Genomic DNA, 23,394 nt, shown 5'->3' on the forward strand with positions numbered 1-23,394 from the left:
CATCAAAGGGATAATACTATGGATCTTGTGGTTCTATTTAGAGAATCTATGGGATTTTATCATTTTGAAGTTATATTTTCAAAAGGAACATGTCACCTTAGGTTGTATTTTTAACAAAATCTCTCATATGGGTTTCTCACTCTCTTTCTTCCTCTCTCTCTCTCTCTCTCTCTCTCTCTCTCTCTCTCTCTCTGACTCTTTGACTTACTTAATATCAAGCTTCAGATTACCGTTCTGAAAAAGACATGCTAGATGTGATGCTACCTTGATCAATGATAGTTTTGCCCCTTAGAATCATTTAGAAAGCAAGGAGTGGGATCATTGAAAGAGAGACTAAGAAAAATGACTCAAGCTCAGGCTTACAAATATGTGTGAAGGGAAAATAGCCTGAATGGTTCTTTTTCCTTTTTAAGTCAAATGACACAAAAGCATATGCAGTCTAAACCAATTCTTCTTATCTGACCCTCAGCACCTGACTCTTTTTTTAAGCAGAAACACAACAATGCCTGTAAGTTTCTCCCAATGCTGTCTTACTCACTGTGGACCATCTGGCTAGCTGTACATCACTTTATATTTAACATCTCCAAGCACCTCATTCCTTTGAATGGTAGTTCACTTTCTTTTGACTTTGTCAGGGCTGTCCCCATCAATGTTTAGGGACCCAGGGCCACTGCTCAAAACCCACACCTGGTGATTATCCAGATATGTTTGGTGCAGGTAGGTAAGGAGCTTCTGTGGTGCCTTGGAGCCTCTAAATCGAACTCAGGGCCTTTCCCAGGACAGGCTTGCAGTGTCCACCTCTGAGCTATCTCTCTGGCCTTCTCCATACAATCACATTGAAGACTACTTTCAAAAAAATAGGATGCCAGTGGTGAGGCTGCAGGCAAAGGCAAGCATGTCATCTTTATTACAAAAGTCAGGCAAGAGTGTTGCTAACAGGGTGGGCTTGCTAACTACCTAACCTCATTATCACACTGGGTCCCTGGCCTGCTGGCACTGCAGATCCAAAGAGTAGGAAGGTAGCCCTCCCTGACCAGGGCACTGCTCCCAGCAACAGACACAAAGCCAAGCTACAGTGACTCCTTTCTGCTAGGAACAGCAGAGGCCCTGAGGTCACTCACTGTGTTCCCTTCAAAGGTTGAGTGAAGAAGTCTTTCTCACTGCCACAGCATTTGGGCATAAAACTACACTTCCTTTAGCACACATGGGTGGCAACAAGCTTTTTCCATGCATGTGTTAAGGATCCACAAACGAGAGATACCTCTTGTGTCCTGAAGGCAGGAAGACTGGCTTGGAACATCCCTCCCTCTTCCCCCCCCCCCCCCACCACCTCACATTCTGATCAGCTCTGGTGAGGGTGTTGAGATTGCTGCCCTCTGACTCTGGCCATTGACGAAGAATCATCAGAGGCCATCCAGTCCACTCTCAGGCTTTATAGGAGAGAAACTGAGGTCCCTCTGGGTCAAAGTTGAGGAAGTGGCCAAGAAGTCACCCAGTAAACAGAACTAGGAGCTAGAGCACAAAAATTCCGAACTCATAGACAGTCTGTTTCCTACCCATGCTTGAGACACCCAGCAGGAATTTATTTTAATAAATTTCCATTTATCCAGACTATATTATGCAGTGCAATGACTGGCACACATCATAGCTGAAAGGATGATGCATGGATGTGGATGAATGGGTGGGTGGATGGATGGATGGATGGATGGATGGAGATATGGATCAATGGTTGAATGGATGGAAAATGAAGTTAGGATGCATGGGTTGGTGGATGCATGGATGGAGAAATGTATTAATGGGTGGATGGATGGGTGATAGATGCATAGAGAGATGAACAAAGAGATGGATAGATGGAGAAACAGGAGGATGGATGATGGATGGATTAATAAAGAGACAGATTGATGGATAAATGGAAAATAGACTCAGGAAAATTATACGTACCTACTACATAATCAAGAATATGGAAGGCACTTAAAAATTCTCTCTATGTTTGGTGATAAACCTTTCTGTTCTACCCCTGAAACATTATTTTCTTTATTTGACTTTGAATATAACATGATCTCTGAAGTATTTTATGAAGTAGTCCAATTACCAAGACCAAAACTTATAAGATACGTTGTTGAGAATTTGTGCCATCTTTGCTGAAGAGTACTGTCTCTATGAAAAGACACAAATGACCACACTATTCAAGACCCTTAGAAAGATAATCATACTAGGAGAAGTTTGTTCTAAATGACAGGAGTAGAGGACTGACTGTATGTAAACTGACATTGTTCTCTTCTTTAAGGAAAAGTCATCTCCTTGGAGGAGATGAATCAATGAGTAATTCTCAAGGAACAAATAGATGGAATCACTTCTATATTCTCTCCATCTCAACAACACTTCTTTGCATAACCTTGCTGGATAACAGGCTGCTTTCTACCATGGGCTCTGTTTCTGTAAACATGTGGCCGGGAGCCAGAAGTTAGTGCTGTGACTATATGAATGAGTTGATGTCTTTATTTCTCCTAGCTTGTGGTTACATTCTGCATCTTGCTTTTCTATCTACACCAATATCTAGTGCAATATTTTTGTGCCAAATAGCTTGTAAGCTCTAGATAAATATTTGTTGGATGAATAAATGAATGCCCCAAAGGGCTTCTGGAGAAGATCCAGGGAGACATTCCTCTGATGAAAGGAATTTGTAAAGAGGCAGACAAATGCTGGAAGGGAAAGTGGTTTGGAGGACTGGGGTGGAGGAAGGGGTGTGGGGCGCAGGGACAGTCTCTAGAACAAATAAAGTAGTGAGATGGATTCTGTCTGTTAAATAACTGCGGAGAAGGAAATGAATAAGAGATAAAGGAGGAAATTATCCACCAGGAGAGCAACTCCACTGCGGTAGAAGCGACATGCATTTTGTTGAACCCAAGGGACAGGAAGTACAAAGGGCCCCAGTGAGAGAGATATTGGGGAAGTGGGAAGTGGTCTGACGTGAGGGGATGACCTGTGCTATTTAAATTACAGCTCTGGTGTCTTCTTCTTCCCTGCCCCCCTTTACCACGAGACTATCCCACCAATTCCTTGTCATTCCTCCCAAGAGGGTTATTTCCACGTACTTGTTCTATTTCCCCAGCTCCCATTCACCCTTCATCTTGTTTAATTGTGACTTCTACCCACACTCCCATACAAAAACATGATAAAAACTTTGCACTGTTGCCTCCTCCTGCTTATCTCACTTCAACAGCTTCCCGTATTGTTGACCACTTCTCCCATTTTAAATGTCTCTTGCTTTTTCTGTCCCCCACCTCTTGCTTTCCGTTTATCTCTCCAGTCTCTTCCAGTCTCCTCTTCCTCTGCTTCTGTAAGTTTTGGTGACTTTGCCAAATACCCATCCTCAGCAGTAACATCCACACTAGTGATCACTGTAGGTTGGGGCTTCCATTTCTAGATGTCTACACCAGATGGCTCTTCTGAACTCCAGGCCTCATGGATATGCTCACTTGGCTGTCCCATAGACTTCTCTTTCCAACAAGAAAAAGCCGAGTGCTCTACCATCTGCCAACCTGCTTCTCTTCTGGTCTGCTCTATTTCTGTGAATAGCATCACTCTGTCCAGTTGCTCATGCCAAAAAACATCCATCTTCTGCCCAAGGCAGAACCATTTTCCCTCCTATCTTTCTCTATTCATATCCAAATTCATCCCAAGGCTTATGGGTTTCATCTCAATTTCTTCTAAGTCTTTCCGTTTACTCCCTTTCCGTTCTTGTCATTCAGACCACTAATAGTATCTGCCAGAATCACTTCTCAGCTTCCTGATTCATTTTCCTTGCTCTTATCTTTCTTTTCTAACACTTGTTCTTCTTCCAGCTAGCTTCATACTGAACTTAAATGGTCATTTAAAGTACAACCTGAGTCACAGAGATAGTACAGAAGATAAGGTGCAGGTGACTGGCTCTAGTTCAATCCCTAGCATTGAATATAGTCCCTTGAGTATATCCAGGAGTGACCCTTGAGCAAAGAGCCAAAAGTAAGCCCTGAGCATTGCTAGGTGTGGCACCAAAGCCCCAAATAAATAAATTAAATGCAACCTATATTCAATGCTTAACTTGCTTATATTTTCTCATCCCTCTAGAATAAAGGTAGGCCATGACCATGGTTTTAAAAGCCCTCAATTATCTGGCTTCTATTTGCCTCTTTCATTTAATTCATTGCCACTTTGAAACCTACACACACACAAACACACACACACACACGCACACACACACACATACACATACGCGAGCGCGCACGCGCACACACACACACACACAGAATATTGTCTCTGAGTTTCGACCAGCAGGATGAAGCTCTGCTAATGTTAGCTTTCAATGCCATGTACTTTCTTGCCTCTGATCCTAATTGGCACATCTTTGTCTGCAAGACTTGCTGCATGGGGACTTTTGTCCACAGAGTCACTCTATGCCCTTCATTGCTGTCATAGGTAAATGTTAGTAAACTTCTTTGAGTTTAGTATGTTTTGGTACAGAGATTTTCTCTCAGTTTGGATGACTATAGGACTTTCTGTGGTACCTTGGGATGACTTCTAAAGGCCCCTGTGACAGAGTACTCAAGACCAGAGGAAACTAACCAAGGTGTGGGGAAGAATCTCACTACCCCAGGTCCCTCCAAGCTATAGGCACCCCTCCTTAGAAAGGTTTTTGTGCACTCCAAGTACTCCATTTCTCTGGGAAGACAAAATATAAACAAAGTAGTACACAAAAAATATAATAAAAATATTCAAATAGTGAAAAGGCTTTACCAAAAATCTGAGAGGGCATCTCTCTAGGAGGTAGCTAAAGAGGAATTGACCATCTCCAAGAACCTAGAATGAACCTTTAGACTGACCACTACCTGATAGAGGGGCAGGTCCTGTGAAAGACAGGGTTTGATCCCCTGAATTCCATACAGTTCTCCAAGCCCTTCAAGTGTGACTCCTGAGTTCAGAGGCGAGAGTAAGCCATGAACATCACTGGGTGTAGCCCCAATCCAAATAAACAAATAAATAGGATGAAAGCTACCTGTTCTGTTCTCCAAAGCAGACCAGGGCCCAGCTTGCTGCATCTATCTAATAAATACCTGTTTAATGGGCAAATCTCATTCTGTCTCCAGGTAGAGTGGCCTAAGACAAAGCTCTGTGTGATCCTAGTGCCCTCTAGTGACCAACATTCCAGCCCAAGACCTTCTATGACTTCACCATCCAAAAGATTGAGACAACCTCACTCAGTCTTGTTCTTGGGATTCGACCCAATGAGCCAGCAATCGTTTCTAAAGTTTGTCTTACTGTTTTCAGCACATTAAATTAAATTGGTTGCACAAGTCCTTGATATTGGGACCAGAGAGATAGTACCAGGGGTTAAGCTGTTTGTCTGTTTTTCTTGCATGTTGCCAGCCCTGTTCGATCCCCACCACCACATACGGTCCCCTGGCACCACCATGAGTAATCCCTGATCACTGTCAGGCTGTGCCTTTCCCCATAAAACAAACAAGCAAGCAAAAATCCTTGTTGTGAGAGCCACAATCAGATGTATACTAAGCTTTCAAGCCTAACCTAAACAGCAATTTTCACAAAGAAAATATGACTGTCCAGGTTCTCAGGTGAGTTCAGAGAACCACCAGGGCAAGTGGAAAGCATTTGAACACATAGTTCTGTGTTCCTTTGCCAGCATGACCTCAAAGAAGCTGTAAAAATAGCCTCTGTTTCTCAAATAGTGTGTAGTAGTTAGGATGATGTGCAGGTTATCTTGCACCCCAAGTGATACCTTTGGTGTGGTGTAACCTCTCAACACGGTCACTGCAGGCTGACTGCTCTGGCCCTCCTGTCCTGCAGAAGGAGCCTAGACCTAACATACTGCAGCATGCGTAGAAACAAAACACAGCTCATTGTTCTGTCATTGTTCACTTTGATGTGGATGCTGACCTGTCCTGAGCCCATTACGCTAATAACCCAACAGATTCTGAAGTATCTTCTCCTAAGGCTGTTTAGACCTGATTGAAAAACCTGTTTTCATCCAACCTCCCTGGAAAATTCCACTGATTGCAGCCTATTTGCAAATGTGGACATCAATAAATCAAAAGTGATGGCAAAAACCTGGTTCTTTGGGGGAGGGGTAACAGAGGGAGGGAGCACACTTCGTTTCTCAAATGGTCCCCAGCTCTGTTTGCAACCTTCTCAAGGATGGGTCCTCACCAGCTTCCATGGTAGATCATTGTCTAAGTGGGAGAATCCCTCTTTCTGTGCTCCTTTCCCAAAGCTGCTATGTGTGCTTTTCTGTCATCCTAGTCATCTTCCACTGAGCCAAGAGAAGGAATCTGGCTCTCATTGATGTTTACAGGTATTTCCTCTTTAGTTGTCATTTACCCAAGTGTAACACATGCCATTCTCTAATCTCACTTCATTAATCAGTCCACAAATTCCTTTACACTTGCTCCTTAGGTGATTCCACCAAATCAACATATTTCTGAAGCTAGGAATGTCTGCAAGAAGGGAGGCTTCCAGCCGCAGGCGCCCAAATATGTGGGCTCTGTGGTGTTCACCGCACTCCGCTGCCAGCTGTCTCCCCAGGTTCCTTCCTTGGGGCCTTCTGAGTTTCCATTTGTTTCCCTACAAATGCAGACCTGGCCTCATCTGTGCATTTTCTAATTGTGGCTTGAAGGCATAGGAAATTACAGTGTGTCAACACCGGTGGGGAACCTGTGTTCTTTTTGTTGAGAGTTGCAGCAAGTACAGCTTTGGGTTTTTCATTTTTCATTTCATCATCCTGTTATTCGTCGATTGTCTCGAGCAGGCCCCAGTAACGTCTCTTTCATCCTAGCCCTGAGATTATATTCAAGGCTATTTAGGAGATTGAGACCCATCATTGTTACTGGTATTTGGCATATTTGGTACGCCACGGGGAGTTTGCCAGATTCTGCCCTGTGGGCAGGCTACATTCGATAGCCTGCAAGTTTGTCCAAAGTAGGAATGAGACAATAAGATGTCATAAAAAAAAGTTCTGATAAGATGTTGCGCGGCCGCAAATGCAGCCGCGCGGTTCCGGGATCTGGATTTTATAGTCTCTGAGTCTTGGCCGCTGATGGGATTACACGGCGCTTTGGGTAGGTCACTTTTAAAACCATTCTAAGTTTTAAATTTATTTTTTGAGAGAAACTTTACTCATAGAAAGAAGGCAAGGGCCAGAGAGAGAGAGAGAGTAAAGGGATGAAGGTGCTTGCTTTACATGCAGCCAGGCCCCAGTACTCTATATGGTTCCTGGGAGCCCTACCAGGAGTGATCCTTGAGTACAGAGCCAGGAATAAACTCTGAATAGCCCCAATTATGACCCCAAAATGAAAATAAATAAACGAATAACAATATAAATAAAGGAAAATGATTCACAAACTCACCACCCAACAGATCCTATGTTCTATACAACAGTACTAGAACAAATACTATGCATGGAACCCGTCATTGTAGCTTAGTTAATGGTAGCAAAACATTGAACATATCTTAAATGAAGGAAAATCATTACAACAGTTCCTTAAATGCTCTTTGGTGTACTGATATCATGGAAGACCAAACCAGATTTACAAAACTAATAACTCTGACCTACCTGTACAAACTTGCAAAGAAACTTGTGATATAGCAATAAGCCCAAGTGCAAACTAAAGACCAGTATACGTGAAGCCATTTTTGTTCATTTTTATTTAGGATAAAATCCAGACAAATTCATCTAATTCTATTAATCGTTCTTTTCTGAGATGGGCCACAGCTGGAGGTGCTCAAAGTTTACTCCTGGCTCTGTGCTCAGAGAAGAGGTGGGTCACTCCTCGTGGTGCCCAGGTGACCATGTGGTTTCCAGCATCAAAGCTGGGTAGTTACATGCAAGGCCTTACCACCTGTGTTATCTCTCTGGCCCCTTATTTTTTCTGTTTTGAAATAGTGTGGACTTTATGTTTAGTAAGCCTATCAGAGATAGTAAATTATTTTTATTATTCTCTCAATCTAAAATCCCTACATTTTTATTCTATTGCTGTCCATTGCTCCCGTTGCCCTCTCCATGGACCTGAGATATTGAAGAACTTTCTATGTGCTGAACCCAGATTATCCCTCTCCTCCAAAGTTCAGTTGCAGTCTGCCTTTGGGGTGTTGCTACTCGAGCATAGCAGGGTTTCTCAAAATCTCTCCCAAGTCTTAACGTGCACCTCCATGTTTTTTTTCTCTTCTCTGGTTTTTATATAATCGGTTTTTTCATGGATTACTTCATCAGAGTTGTCTTTTGCCTAAATTTTTATCTGGTCTAAATCTTATTCGATATGCCAGACACAGTAACAACAAAGTCTCCAATGGAGACGTTACTGGGCCCGCTCGAGCAAATCGACGATCAACGGGAGGGCCTTTACCTTTACATAAATAAATATATATTTTTACTTAAAAATGAGATTACATTCATTACATTATTTATGGTTGCTCAGTACTACAGTATTAATATCACTTAGATATCTTTCTTTATCATTGAAGTTAGAAAATAATAAGCGCAAACCTAGAATTTATTGCATGCCAGGAACCATACTAATGATTTTATTTAAATGATCCCATCCTCACAACATGTTATTTGTTAGATGATAAATTCACTATCAATTATAGATTAAAACACTGAGGCACAGAGAAGTGAAATAACTTTCCTAAGATCATACTTCTTGTGACAAAGCTAGGTTTAAAGCCAGATAATCTAGTTTCAGAGGGCATCCTGTTAACCACAAAAGATCTAGTACACACCATCAATTTCATGGTTATGACACTGTTTATTCATTTAACCACTCTCTTCTTTCTGAGCTTTTACATGCAAAGCAGCAATGGAAATCTTTGGTAGATTTGTCATGGTACAGGTGTTTAATTACCACCTTGGATCAAATTCCCTTGAATTCATTGGAATTGCTGAGCCACAGAATTTATGCAATTTTTAAACATTTGGAACAGATAGATATTAATCAATTTTTGTAAGCAATAGATTTTCTAAGTTTTTTGACCCTTATAATTCATTGTCCTTTAAAAAATGTATAACTGACTTTTAATTTTAATAGTGTTTTGTTTGTTTCTTGGGGTTTTGGAAGATGCCAATGGTACTCGGGGGCTACTGTGTGCTGCCTCTGTGTTAAGGAGGGACCCCTGACAATGCCTGGAGGACCATATATGTGGTATCGAGGTTTGAACTGGGTATGACCTAATGTGAGGCAAATGCCTTATCCCTATTATATCTCTCTGCTCCTTCATAGTATTTTTCTAGGAATACATGCTTCTTTTCTACTTCTTCCTTCCTTCCATATTAAGCCAATTTCTCTAACATGCTTAACAAAGTGAAAGACTTTCCTGAAGTATATTATGATGCAAGAACTTCCAATGACTTGCGTTTCTGGACTTTATAAGATGGATTACGTGTAGATCAAGCATTATTTACAATTGAACTTGACTATAATTTCCATAGCACTAATTTTCTTTTTTTTCTGTGCTTTAGTTTCTCTTCTAAGCTTCATAAAAAATTAAAGGAACAAATATGTAATATATTTTTTCTTATTTCAGTATGTAGATAGGAAAGATGACTGAGGGGTAGAGGTCTTGGAGGCAGGCCTTACTCCTTGCCCATCTCTGCCTCTTGCTTGTTTTATGACCTTACAGAAGCCACTTAAGCATTTATTTTTCATTTTCCACATTTGCCAGATTAGGAAGGTGAACTAAATAACCTTGACAACCTATTCCAGTTTCTAAAGAAAACAAAATGCCAGGTTTCCTCAAGCAAAGAGACAGTCTTTGAAAGATACATGAAAATAAAGCAAAACTGAGGTCGTTGGTGGTAGAGGCAACTGAAGATTTGTTTCAACAGATTAAAGGTACCTTGTACCTAGTCGCTTAACCAGAGCTTCCTAACTGTGCACTTAGTGGCTTGTGAAACGTGTCTCAAAGACCAAGGTAATTACAGTTGTTCCACTGAAGCATGACAAATGGCCTCTCACTTTGAATTCTTTTATGGGAAAGAAAAATCTTCCATGACAACAGCGCTGGGACTTAATTATAGACTCTAGCTCTCGGGGCAAGATGAGACAGTCATTGGCTGTGGTCAAAGAAGAGGAGACGAGAGCATGAGCTCACCTGGAAAGAGCCAGGTCAGGCCGGAATGGCCACAAAACCATGACAACATGTGTGAAACTTTAAGAACTTGCTGTTTGTCAGGGGCTTCCCCAAGAACATTCTCTCCATGAGCCCATTTAATTCCCAATAGGCTGAAGAAATTAGTTCTTGAGGTATTTTTTTTCCCTTCTGTTTTACAAAGGGGATTATAAGGAGCTTGAAAGAATTTAAGTGATGATATACTTCCAGTTATTCAATCAGAGACAACTGAAGTCAGAGAAACAACACTGAGGACTGGTTCACTTCTTTAACTGGCTCACCACATATCTGAAAGGTCTGTTGGTGAGGGAGCACAATCCCTAAACCAAAAATAGTCAATATGTTCAGTGCTTAGAGAGCAACTTTCTAAGGAGTGATGGTGTGCCAGGTAAGGGGGCAGAGCTCCTGTGCTTCTGGATATTGCTAACAGAGAGAAGAGCCCAGCAATAATACATAATAAATCAGTACATAATTCCAGGTGGTTGTAAAGGCCAGGATGGAGAGAAACTGGGCTTAGTGAAATAACTTTACACAGGTTGTCAGGGGAGGCCCTGGGAAGTGGCATGTTAACTGAGTCATCTGTTGTGGAGGAAACCAATTATACAAAGGTTTTTTTGGAGAACAGTTTACATGAAGGGTCCAGAAGAGCAAATACCAGAAATGCCACATACGCATAGGCCAGTGTGGTTGAGTAATAGGCGAAAGGAGCTGGGTGGTGGTGATGGGCAGAGGGGGTTGTAATCCCTGCAATCCTCTGTGATGGGGAGAGATACAGAATGGAAAGAATCCTGGTGAATAGTGGACAGAACCAGAAACCCAGGTCCTTGTTGGTAAGCGAAATATGTATATTTAATTCCAAGGACAGAAGAGAAAAAGAAATTGGGAGATTTTAAGTAAAGGAGCAGTCCATTTCCAACGTCTTCAAGCAGCTTTCTTTTCTCTGGGATAGTTGCCAAACAGAGAGACCTTGAGAAGGGCCATTTGTTTATGTAGCATGCAGGGCAATCTAAATGGAAGTTAAAAGTGAGGAGCTGGTTTTTCAGGTAAATCAATATTTTAGATTTTTCAAAGATTACAGGACAAAAATAACAAAGATGGGTCATCTAATCTAAATTTCTGACTCCAGGAATGACCTTAGGGGATCCACCTTAAATCACCTGAATTGGGATAATAACCCATTTAAAGGTGACTTCTGGGGCTGGAGTGATAATACAGTGGGTAGCGTATTTGCCTTGCCAGTGGCCAACCCAGGTTTAATCCCTGGTAAACCATATGGCTCCTCAAGTTCGATGAGGAATAATCCTAAGTGTCACTGGCTGTGACCCAAAAAAGCAGGTACTTCTATTTTTGGATTTTCCCTCAGAAAGTTACTCTCGAAGTACTGAACAGATTCACCATTTTTGGTTTAGGGGCTGTACTTGCCTCATAGAAGAAATCTCATCCAAAAGAGTAAGAGACCATTTCAGTGTTTCACATCTTCACATAATCTTGTGTGCTTGCATGCATGTGTGTGTGTATGTGTGTGTGTGTTTGTGTGTTTGTGTGTATTGAGATTTATATTTGGAAAATATTTTAGAATGTTTCATCAACATTTTAGTATTAAGACTGACTCCTCTGGTGAATTGTCATTTTATGAGTGATTCTAGAATTTTATTGAAAACTTGGCAACTTGATTTATTTAAATAGCCTTTGTAAACACTCATGGTAAACCACTAAAATTGGTTTATGACACTTATAGTTAATTGCATGTTTAAGTTAAAAACTCACTATTAATGACATTGTTTTCTTACTTTGGCAAAATTTCATTTTTGTTCTGCTAGGTAAATTTGAATAACTATAGAAGCAGTTGTAAAACACTATCTTTGAGTGTATGTGTGTGTGTGTGTGTGTGTGTGTGTGTGTGATGTATATGCCTGATTATCCATTGATGAATTCCAAATAATGCAAACTTAATAGAACTTAGTTTGTTTAAAACTGCTTTTGGTTGCGTCTGTGATAATGTGAGATGCAGAGAGAAAAAATTAACTATGAAAGAACACCATTTAAGCTACACAACTGTACTTGGATGAGATTTGGGGAAATTTACCAAGTTTTTTATTTATAATACAATATTTGTTTTGTGGTGATGAGGTAGGGTGGAAGTTCTCCAACTATCTTGTGAGATTAGAAAAGTTCTACTTCTTCATAGGAAATTATTATGTATCCATAGCACAAGGACTTAGCAGCAGGATTCTAACACCAAGGAAGCACAGGATGCCAAAAACAAAGCTCCTCTGATGCTGCTGAAGTTCCTAAACAACCCATTTTCTGATATGGGGGTGGAAGGATTTTTTCCCCTCTACTTCTTTCAGCAAGAGTATGTCTTACCAAAGTCTTAGCTTTGCTCAGGAGGACTCTGGGATCTCTGTTAGAATGATAATTATAAATTCAGCTGTCATCATTGGGTTGGTTGAGTCACCCAGTGCACAGGTTTACTCCCATTGTCTGTGTTCCAGAATGATGAGTAACAATTTTGTCCTCTGTATTTTGTTGTGACTTTCATTCGGATGTTTCTGGTTGCTGAGAGGCTTTCTGGCGGTTTCCTAAGTGGTGTAATAGAATAAATTCAAGAAGATAAGGCGATTCCAGTGGAAACATTGGCATCCTGCTGTCGGGCCTACTTTTGTAGGAGCTCAGTAGGTTGAGTTGCACAAGTACCCAGATTTAGTATTACACACTTGTCACTTTGCATCTTGCCCTCTTAATAAATGGGCTAAAGGTCTGATTGGAAACTGTGCGCTAAATTATAGGTTCATTATGCCAAGTTAAGTAAATACAATTTGAAAGGATTACTAGGGGGTACAATCAAGTTAATTGCTCTTAAAAAATCTTTTTTGATTTATGGGGCTCCACGAGAATGGTTCAGCAATTGGTTCTATCCTGGAGAGCAGGATGAAGAAAGAGGAGCTGCCTCCCCCAACTACCCCACTGCCCCAGGGCTGGGATGCACATTTCCTCCCTGCTTCCCTTAACTGGCCCAGAGACACCCCCTGGGACCAGGATGTAAGTCCTGCTGACAGATATCGCTCCTCCTGAGGAGACACATGTTGACAGTTTGACGGGCCAATGACAGATTGATTTCTTTTTTATTCTAGATGCTGAGGAATACCAGCCTCCAATATGGAAATCTTACTGTGAGTATCTGAAATGAAAAGTCCCTCCATGCTTTTGCAGCCCTGCCCTTTGAACAATTCTTGCTGTTGATTTAACATACTCAGTCTCCTGTGTCACAGCCCGACACATCAAGATGTCTTATCCCACTCAGAAGTTGGCCAGGAAGCACTGACAAGAGTGTCCCTTCCTGCCTGGGAGCATCCGGGCTCTCCACCTTCTACTCCAGCTGCCTCAGAAATGGAGCTGAATTTTCCCTCTCTCACTCCCTCTCCACATGGGTCTTGTTTTCTTCTTCTTTTCTTCTTCACAAAGTTGATGAGTCAATGGGTTGACTTTCATCAACTGTCTTCTGAGTGGTGAATCATCCTAAAACTTTGAAACCCATGACATTTGCCACAAAAAAAACCCATCAACAAATAGCAGAGAATATTGTTTGGTCCCCAGGGTGCTCCCTTAGAAACACAGATTGTATTGAGCATCAGTCATCCATTCAGCTCCCTCATGAAGGCAGGCACCTGTCATTACTTCTGATTTGTTTTCTCTTTTCCTCGAATCCTCTAAGTCAATCTGTAGTAAGAGAGGGATAGAATGTGGTGGGGGAGAGTGAAAGGGGAAGTTGAGAGCACTAAGAAGCAGAGCATCCGTTCTTCTTCACTCATATGCCTTCTAGAAAGAAACGATAAAAAATAATTATTTCTGCCTTCATTGATGTGCCCGTGGCTTCTCATGCCCACTGAGACCCATGCCATGCCAGCCACCTCAAGTGTATTAAGCCCAGGATTCTGGGTTCCCAAGTGGCGAGATGGACAGAAACATGAATTTGATAATGCAAAAGCAGTAGTTTTATTCCAGTATACTGGGGTCAACTATCTCACCCACAGAGTGGTCTCTTGATAGCAACCCCGACTTCAGGCAGCAAGCAGTTCATATAGGGTTTGATTACATAAGCAGTACATGCCTTATTGTTTCAGAAACAAATCTTACTCAACTACCAAACAAAGGTATGTTGGCAAGTGTCTAGGGAACCGTAGTCAGGCAATAGTTAAACAATAGTTTCCACTGGCAGTTTATGGTTACAAATGCTACTCATTCTATTTATGGTATTTAGGCAATTTTTAGGGCATCATGAGAATTAATTGAGCCCACTTGCTGAGCCCAGGAACTTTTCCAGGTGGGTTCAGGTTGACTAGTTACACGTCATTTTATTGGTGAGAAACCAAGATTGTTTTAGTTCAGATAACTGAACCTGAAGTCTAGCTGATTTCTGCTGCCTGTCATGGCATCAGTACACTTGTACTGAGCGAAACTCTCCTGTTCTCACCATTGCCCTAAGACATGGTTTTTGTTAATCTCCCATTTCACATACAAGGAAACCACCACTCTGGGAGGTCAGTGAGTTGAGATATTTTGAGGAAGTTTTCACAAAAAGCAGCGAGTGTAGTGGCTGTCATTATTGGACCCAGCCTCAAGCCTGAGCCACAGCTGCAAGTCTTCAAGAGGTTTTTCTTTCCGTTTAAAATTTTACACCTAAAAGGCTGAAGCAATTGTACAGCAGGGAGGGAATTTGTCTTGTATGTGACCCACTCAGGGTTCAATCCCCAGTTCCCCAGCACCACAAAGGGTCCCTGAATCCCTACCAAGCACAATCCCTGTGTGCAGTCAGGAATAAGCCTCAAGCACCACCAAGTGTGGCCCTTGAACCAAAGAAAATAATTTTTTATGCCTAAGGACAATATATTATCTATTCATCACACACAGACATGTATTCATCTACCTAGGTATGGAAGCATATGTTACAAAAACAATGCAAAGCTTCATGAAAGCTAATATTAGAGAAACAGTTAAAAGTGGGAATAAGAATTTCCCGGAATCCACAGACCAGCTTCCTCTTTTCCCTTGTTTTCCATTGCTCTTTCCCATGTTTTAGTAACTAAGTCCTGTCAGCTTGGGAAGGCATAACCTTCCAAGAGTTTCAAATGCACATGCCTGGGGCCAGATAGTCCAGCAGGAAAGGTTCTTACCTTATACAACAGGCCCAGGTTCTATGCCCTGCACCACATACGACCTCTACGCTCTGCCAAGAATGATCCCTGAGCAGAGAGCCAAAAGTATGGCCCAAGGCTCTGAGCACAGTGGAGTATGGCCAACCCCCCACCCTGTCACTGTCACTGTCCTCCCATTGTTCATCGATTTGCTCGAGCGGGCCCAGTATTGTCTCCATTGCGACACTTGTTGTTACTGTGTTTGGCATATTGAATATGTCATGGGTAGCTTGCCAGGCAAGCGAGATACTCTCAGTAGCTTGCCGGGCTCTCCAAGTGGGGCGGAGGAATCGAACTCAGCTTGGTCGTGTGGGCCGCGTGCAAGAAAAACACCCTACCTGCTGTGCTATCGCTCCAGCCCACCCTACCAAATAAAATAAAATGCATGTGCTAATGTTTTTGTTGTTGCTGCTTCCTTTTGTAAAAATGTTATTATGGTGTCCTTTATCTTGCCTTTTCACTTCTCAAACATTTTGCTTTTATCTTTCCAAGTCAGCATAAAAGAGGCCTCTCATTTTTTATTACATGAGTCTGTTCGTTCATCTGTGAAATAAAGGGGTCTCAGGTCCTCAGAGGGCCCTTCCAATCTAAAGTTCTGCATTCTGATCTTCTATTTTAAAAGGCAGTGCTAATGACTTAGTAATTGGATGTTTTTGTTTGTTTGTTTCCTAATGGAGTGTGAAGTGCTCTGACAGTAAATCAACAAAATCTCTATAGTTAGAGGTACCCGGTGCTCTGTGCCTTACAGTGGCTTGTGCACGACCTTGCATACATTAACTACCCAATAAATATTTGTTGAGTGACTGCCACTGCAGAGAGCTTTACTGAAGCGAAAAGATGGCATTAGATTGAATTCATTTCCCCCTTTGCTAGAGACCTTGGACCACCCAATATATCTCTGAGAAGCACTTTTGTGTCCTAAGGAAGCGATAAAAGCCTTTGCTAACTACCTGTGTGCAGTATCAGTCTCACCCCAGTCTGTTGACTTTAAGTTTGAATTTTGGATCTAACCATGTTATATTTATTTGTATTCTTTTCATTCATTCTAGAATCATAAAACTATATAATTAATATTGTGTGTGTGTATGCATGCCAGCGATTAAGCCCAATGTCTCCTGCATGCAAATCCTGTGCCCTGGAATCATCAAACTGTAGGTACACAAGAGATGATTTAAACCATTGAATATAAGTCTAATGAAGTACCAGGGGTGCTGAGGCACAGACAGGTGGTCCAGACACTGTGCACAGGGGTGAAGTCTTGCAACAAAACATTTACAGGTGAGCCCCACCTGCAGCCCCCCTCTCTCTGTGGCCACCCCCTCTATCCATGGTGGGTTTCTGTGGCACCATGGAAGCAACCATTGCTTATTTATTTATTTATTTATTTATCTATAGCACAGTGGGTAGGGTGTTTGCCTTGCTAGCAAGCTTGCTAGCAAGTGGCCAACATGGCCAACCTGAGTTCGATTCCTCCGCCCCTCTTGGAGAGCCTGGCAAGCTACCGAGAGTATCTCGCTCATACGGCAAAGCCTGTCAAGCTACCCGTGATGTATTTGATATGCCAAACACAGTAACAATTTTCACAATGGAGACGTTACTGGGCCCGCTCAAGCAAATCGATGAACAATGAGATGACAGTGACAGTGACAGTGAAGTACATGAAAATCTTTTTTTATTACATGCATGCAGACTCTATTTCAGGGACTTCTAGTGATGCACAATTCCTAAACTGAGGAGGCATGTTGTAAGCAGTACCATCTTTAACATTATAATTTTATTAGCCACTACCCACTGTGCTACAGTGGTAGGGCGTTTGCCTTGCATGCTGCCGACCTGGCCAACCCGAGTTCGATTCCTCCGCCCCTCTCAGAGAGCCTGGCAAGCTACTGAGAGTATCTTGCCCGCAAGGCAAAGCCTGGCAAGCTACACATGATGTATTCAATATGACAAACACAGTAACAACAAAGTCTCACAATGGAGACGTTACTGGGCCCGCTTGAGCAAATTGATGAACAACGGGAGGACAGTGCTATTCATTAGCCTAAGGAAGGCCTACAACGGAGCCACTGAAGAACATGCTTTCACTTTTCTTGGATCTGTAGATATTTTGAGAGAGACCAGTTGTAGTTACTGGTTTTGGCATATCGAATACACAGCGGATAGCTTGCCAGGCTCTTCCGTGCGGGCGGAATACTCTCGGTAGCTTGCCAGTCTTTCCGAGAGGGATAGAGGCTTTTGGGGTGACCTCTAATCACCCTTGTAGGTGTTACCATATTTGAACCCTATCAAATATGGTACGACAATTCCAGAAGATGGGTATTTAGTGTGTTATGATGTGTCGCGCGGCCACTTGCGGCCGCGCGGGTACGAAAGCGTCCTGGAGTGTGGCAACGGCTGGGTAGTGGAAGTAGTGTCGAGAGTGGAAGTCTGCCAGTGGGGTATTTATCTGGGTAGGGTGGGTCTCCTGTGCACAATTCGATCCCTGGGTGGTTGATGGAAGCAGACAAGGCAGGGTAGGGTGGGGCTCCTGATTAGAATCCCTTTGTCACCTGTGGTGGTGGGAGCAAGCAGAGAAGCTCTGTCCCTGGGTCCGCCGAGCCTGGAGTCCAAGGTCTCAGAGAGTTCCGCTTATCTCGTTCTGTGGGTCTTCAGTTGTGCGTGGGTCTCGGCCGGAGCTGCCGCGCGGGTCCGGAAAGCGTCCTGGAGTGTGGCAACGGCTGGGTAGTGGAAATAGTGTCGAGAGTGGAAGTCTGCCAGTGGGGTATTTATCTGGGTAGGGTGGGTCTCCTGTGCACAATTCGATCCCTGGGTGGTTGATGGAAGCAGACAGGGCAGGGTAGGGTGGGGCTCCTGATTAGAATCCCTTTGTCACCTGTGGTGGTGGGAGCAAGCAGAGAAGCTCTGTCCCTGGGTCCGCCGAGCCTGGAGTCCAAGGTCTCAGAGAGTTCCGCTTATCTTGTTCTGTGGGTCTTCAGTTGTGCGTGGGTCTCGGCCGGAGCTGCCGCGTGGGTCCGGAAAGCGTCCTGGAGTGTGGCAACGGCTGGGTAGTGGAAGTAGTGTCCAGTAACTACAACTGGTCTCATTCACCTGACCCTGAAGGCTTCACCGACATGGCAGCATTGAGAAGGATGAGAAAGGAGAGGCCGACAAAATCTCAAGGCCGACCTAGGCTGCCACAACGAAGGAAGACAAAAATGATCGTCTGTATTTTCAATGCACCTACGCTAGCATCAGATGCATCCATCAAGGACCTGATGGTACAAGCGCGAATGATCAAGTACGACATCATTGGTCTGACCGAGACAAGAAGGCACAAATCTCACCATGCCGTTTTCGACACTGGAGAAGAATTGTTCCTCGGAACATGCGATAAAAGAGGTGTTGGAGGCGTCGGTGTCCTTGTCAACACAAACTTGGCCAAGAGCATTGATTCATTCGAATGCCTAACAACCTGAATCGGACGTTTACATTTGAATAGATGTGGCTCACTGCCTGCAGTTTCTATCTTCGTTGTCTACGCACCAACATCTCATTATGATGAAAGAGAAATCGAGAAGTTCTACATGGAGCTAGAGAAGTTCTATAAAGAAGAACACACCTTCTACAAGATCATTGTGGGTGATTTTAATGCCAAGATAGGACCGAGAAGATCAGCTGAAGAACTTCACATCGGGACCCATGGCCTAGAATGGAATGAACAGGGTGAGAGACTGTCAGAGTTCATCATGTCGACCAAGACCATCCATGGTAACTCACAGTTCCAGAAGACAGAATCTAAACGATGGACATGGGAGTCTCCCGGTGGACGATTCCACAACGAAATAGACCACATCATATTCAATCGACGGTTTTGCCTGACTGATGTCGCTGTTGTCCCAAAATTTCGAACGGGATCGGACCACCGTCTCCTTCGTGCAAAATTCTACTTCACAGAGCGGGGAGAAAGGGCTGCAAAGTTCAAAAAGAGAACTCCCAGAATGACCACCAACTGGGAACTCTTTGGTACTATTGCGGCAACATGGGAAGATGCCATTGTTGACAACATTGACAAGGAATATGATCGACTGGTTCAGCACCTCCATGAATGTGCGAGGAACGCCAAGAGAGAGATAGCCACAAAAAGTCGCCTATCTTCGAAAACTCTTGAGTTAATTCGCCAGCGTGGTTTGGCGCATGCCTCAGGCAACCGCAAGCTAACGTCCGAGCTTGCAAAGCAGTGCAGAGATGCGATCAAGGAAGACCTCAAAGAGAGAAGAGCAGAAGTACTGGTAGATGCGGCAGAAGCCGGGAAAAGTATTCGTAAGGCCCGCCTGTCCTTCGCCAACTATAAGAGCAAGATGACTGCCCTCCGACGTCCTGATGGATCCATCACATCCTCCAGAACGGCAATGGAGAAGATTATCCATGACTTCTACTCAAATCTCTTCGATAGCCATGTCCACTTGCCAACATACCAAATTCCACAGGATGGGTGTGTTGTTCCCAACGTTCTCCCCTCCGAAATCCGACACGCCATTTCGTTGGTAAAGAAACAAACAGCACCCGGCCCAGACAAGGTCAGACCTGAACACCTGAAGAACCTGCCATCAGTACTCATCAATACACTGGCTCGGCTCTTCACTCGCTACCTGTCTGAATGCAAGGTTCCGTCCCAATGGAAAACCAGCAGGACCGTACTACTGTTCAAGAAGGGAGACATCCATGACATTGGCAACTATCGCCCGATCTGCCTATTGTCTGTCATCTACAAGTTGTTCACTCGAGTCATCCTGAATAGGATTGGCAGAACATTAGATGAAGGACAACCATGCGAGCAAGCAGGGTTCCGCAAAGGATTCAGCACCATCGACCATATCCACACGATAACCAAGCTCATTGAGGTTTCTCGGGAGTTCAAGATGCCGCTCTGCTTAACGTTCATTGATTTAAAGAAGGCCTTTGATTCTGTTGAGACGGAAGCGGTCATTGAAGCCCTAGCCAATCAGGGCATTCAAGCCCAATACATCAGGATCCTCCGTGAGCTCTATTGTGGATTCACTACCAGGATCTCACCATTCTACAAAGAAGTGATCGTTGATGTCAAGAGAGGGGTGCGGCAGGGTGATACCATTTCACCGAAACTCTTCAGTGCCACCCTCGAGAACATCATGCGACGACTGGAATGGGAAGGAATGGGAGTGAAGATAGATGGTCGGCAATTACACCACCTCCGCTTTGCTGATGACATTGTTTTAATAACACCAAACATCAGCCAAGCGGCACAAATGCTGGCCGACTTTGACCGTGAGTGTGGAAAGGTAGGACTACAGCTGAATCTTACGAAGACAATGTTTATGAGAAACAGCCTTGTTCCTGACGCCCCATTCGCTCTCAATGGAACGACCATCTCCGAATGCAACAGCTATGTGTACCTAGGTCGAGAGGTCAACATGACAAATGACTTGGCACCCGAGCTGCGCAGGAGGAAGAGAGCGGCTTGGAACGCCTTCAAGAACGTCGAAGAAATAGCTAAGAGGACGAAGAACCTCTGGCTCCGGGCACATCTCTTTGATTCCACTGTTCTTCCTGCATTAACATATGCCTCAGAGACCTGGGCCCTACGCAAACAAGATGAGAACGTTATTCAGGTCTCCCAAAGAAGAATAGAAAGAGCTATGCTTGGAATATCACGTTTCACTCAAATGAGAGAACGAATCCGGAGTTCTGACATCCGTCGACGATCAAGGATCAGGGACGCTGTCTCATTTGCCAAGGTGTCGAAAATCAGATGGGCTGGTCACGTAATGAGATTTAAAGACGACCGTTGGACTAGAGCTGTTACTGATTGGATTCCACGGGATGTCAAAAGACCGCGTGGCCGCCCACCTACCAGATGGTCAGACTTCTTCGTCAAGATCATGAACGATCGGTTTGAGGCCCTTCATGTTCCCGGAGCGAACAGATGCCATTGGGCTACACTAGCACACGACAGGGACAAATGGAGACGCTACTGGCGCCCGCTCGAGCAAATCGACGACTAACGGGAAGTTAAGTGATTAAGTGATTAAGTAGATATTTTGAGTTTGGGTGATGGACCAATTACAAATTTGCCAAACAATATCCCCAAATTCATGCTCTCCCATTCTATTTTCAAGGTTATCGTCACTCATTTTAACTCATTTGAACTTTCAGCAAATACAGCGAGCACTTCTGAATACCTGAGGATATGTATTAGGACTCAAAAATGAATAAAATGTCTCTCAGTGTTTCCTCCAATTTCCATTTTAGTAAGGGACACACATGTAAATCTATTAAACCAAGAATAAAAATAAATTTTAGTGACAAATTTTTTCTCTACCTCCTGGGATTCTGGAAAACTATAGAAGAGGTTAAATTTCCAGGGGAACTTTAGGGATGGTACAAGGGTTAGTGCCTTGCAACAATTGACATGACTGGGCTTTATGGAGTAGTTTGGAAGGAGGAAGATGGGTATTGGGAAGGCAAACACAAATATCTAACTTGTAAATTTAACTTAATGTAGGAACATTAAAAATGATGAATCATGGGTTCAGTGCAATGTACAGCAGGTAGGGCATTTGCCCTGTACACAGCTGACCCAGGTTCGATCCTCAGGATTCCAGAGGGTCCCCTGACCACCACCAGGAATAATTTTTGATTTCCAATCCAGAAGTAACCCTTGAACATCACTAGGTGCAACCCAAAAAGTGGAAAAAAATGATGCACTGATTTTTATAAAATTCATTATTCATTCATTCATTCATTCATTCACTCATCATTCAGTAAGTGCATGTTAAGTTTTTCCTTTAAGTCTGTGTGTTGGAAGCTGTGTTGTGACAGTGATGATTAAAACTGACTCTTGCCTCCAATTTTGTCTACATGATGCTAAGTTCCATGTTGTCTGGTCCCCTCCCTGTCTTAGAACCAAATACTGTCACAGGGATTCCTGCATAAGAATAATTGGGCCCTAATCTAGAACAATAGTGCAAGGGACAGGGCACTAGTCTTGCACGTGGTTCTGACACAGGTTCAATTCCTAGCACCCTACATGATCCTCTGAGCTTCACCAGGAGTGATCATTGAGCAAAGAGCCAGTAGTAAGCCCCAAGCACCACTGCATGTGGCCCACAAACTAAAACAAAGAAACAATAATAATAATAATAATTTGGTCCCCAAATATCATGTCTTCAAGCTAGCACTTAAAACTCGACTGGAGTCAAAGACTTACTATCAGGGTAAAGGTACTTGCCTTATATTTGGCCAGTCACAGCCTCATCACCTGGTACTACCTGGGCCCTTGACCATGGCTTGATGACGTCCTATATGTCCCTGAGCACTGCAAGGGTCTCCCAGGTCACCTCTGAGACCTCAGGGCTGAGCAGCACCACATCCTCCGGCCCCATTGGTCAAGAATCACTAGGAAGAGGTCACTGTGCACAATGTGGGAGCTCCCCCAAATTTCAAACATATTATAACCCTTCTCTATCTGAGCTCCCTTTTCCCCTAGCATGTGTGGCTGGCCTCCAAGCCATGGAGCAAAATTCCTGGTACTAATCTTGGCCATTCTTGGGTGTTAGTCTAGGATGGGAGAAGTATGCTGAAAGTAGACTATAGACCAAACATGATTGTCACCTATTGCCTCTTTTGCAGAGCACAACACCCAATAAGAGAGAGAGAACAAAAGGGAATACCCTGCCACAGAGGCAGGGTGGGATGTGGGGCATGGGGGGTGGGAGGGATACTGGGATCCGTGGTGGTGGGAAATGGGCACTGGTGGAGGGATGGGTATTTGATCATTGTATAATTGAAACCCAAGCACAAAAATTTGTAAGTCTACAACTGTACCTCATGGTGTCTCACTAATAAAAATTTAAAAAATATTATAACCCAAAATTTTATTTTTATTGAATTACCATGATATCAGACGAGATCGGGCGCGTTCAGGGTGGTATGGCCGTAGACCGCACGGCAGAGCCTGGCAAGCTACCCGTGACGCATTCAATATGCCAAACACAGTAACAACAAAGTCTCCAATGGAGATGTT

The 23,394-nt window shown here is 43.4% G+C and overlaps 1 protein-coding gene across 2 annotated transcripts in view; it reads left to right on the forward strand.

Annotated features, from left to right (window-relative positions):
* Positions 1-23,394, forward strand: part of CHN2 (chimerin 2) — a 344,324-nt gene that overhangs the window by 155,886 nt on the left and 165,044 nt on the right. For both annotated transcript variants that reach the window (XM_056117938.1, XM_056117939.1), the window contains exon 2: positions 13,293-13,331. In XM_056117938.1, coding sequence (XP_055973913.1) covers positions 13,293-13,331 — 39 coding nt within the window. The remainder of the gene's footprint in view (positions 1-13,292; positions 13,332-23,394) is intronic.

The sequence above is a fragment of the Sorex fumeus genome, unplaced genomic scaffold (assembly GCF_029834395.1).
Source record: "Sorex fumeus unplaced genomic scaffold, SorFum_2.1 ptg000037l, whole genome shotgun sequence".
Taxonomy (NCBI): domain Eukaryota; kingdom Metazoa; phylum Chordata; class Mammalia; order Eulipotyphla; family Soricidae; genus Sorex; species Sorex fumeus.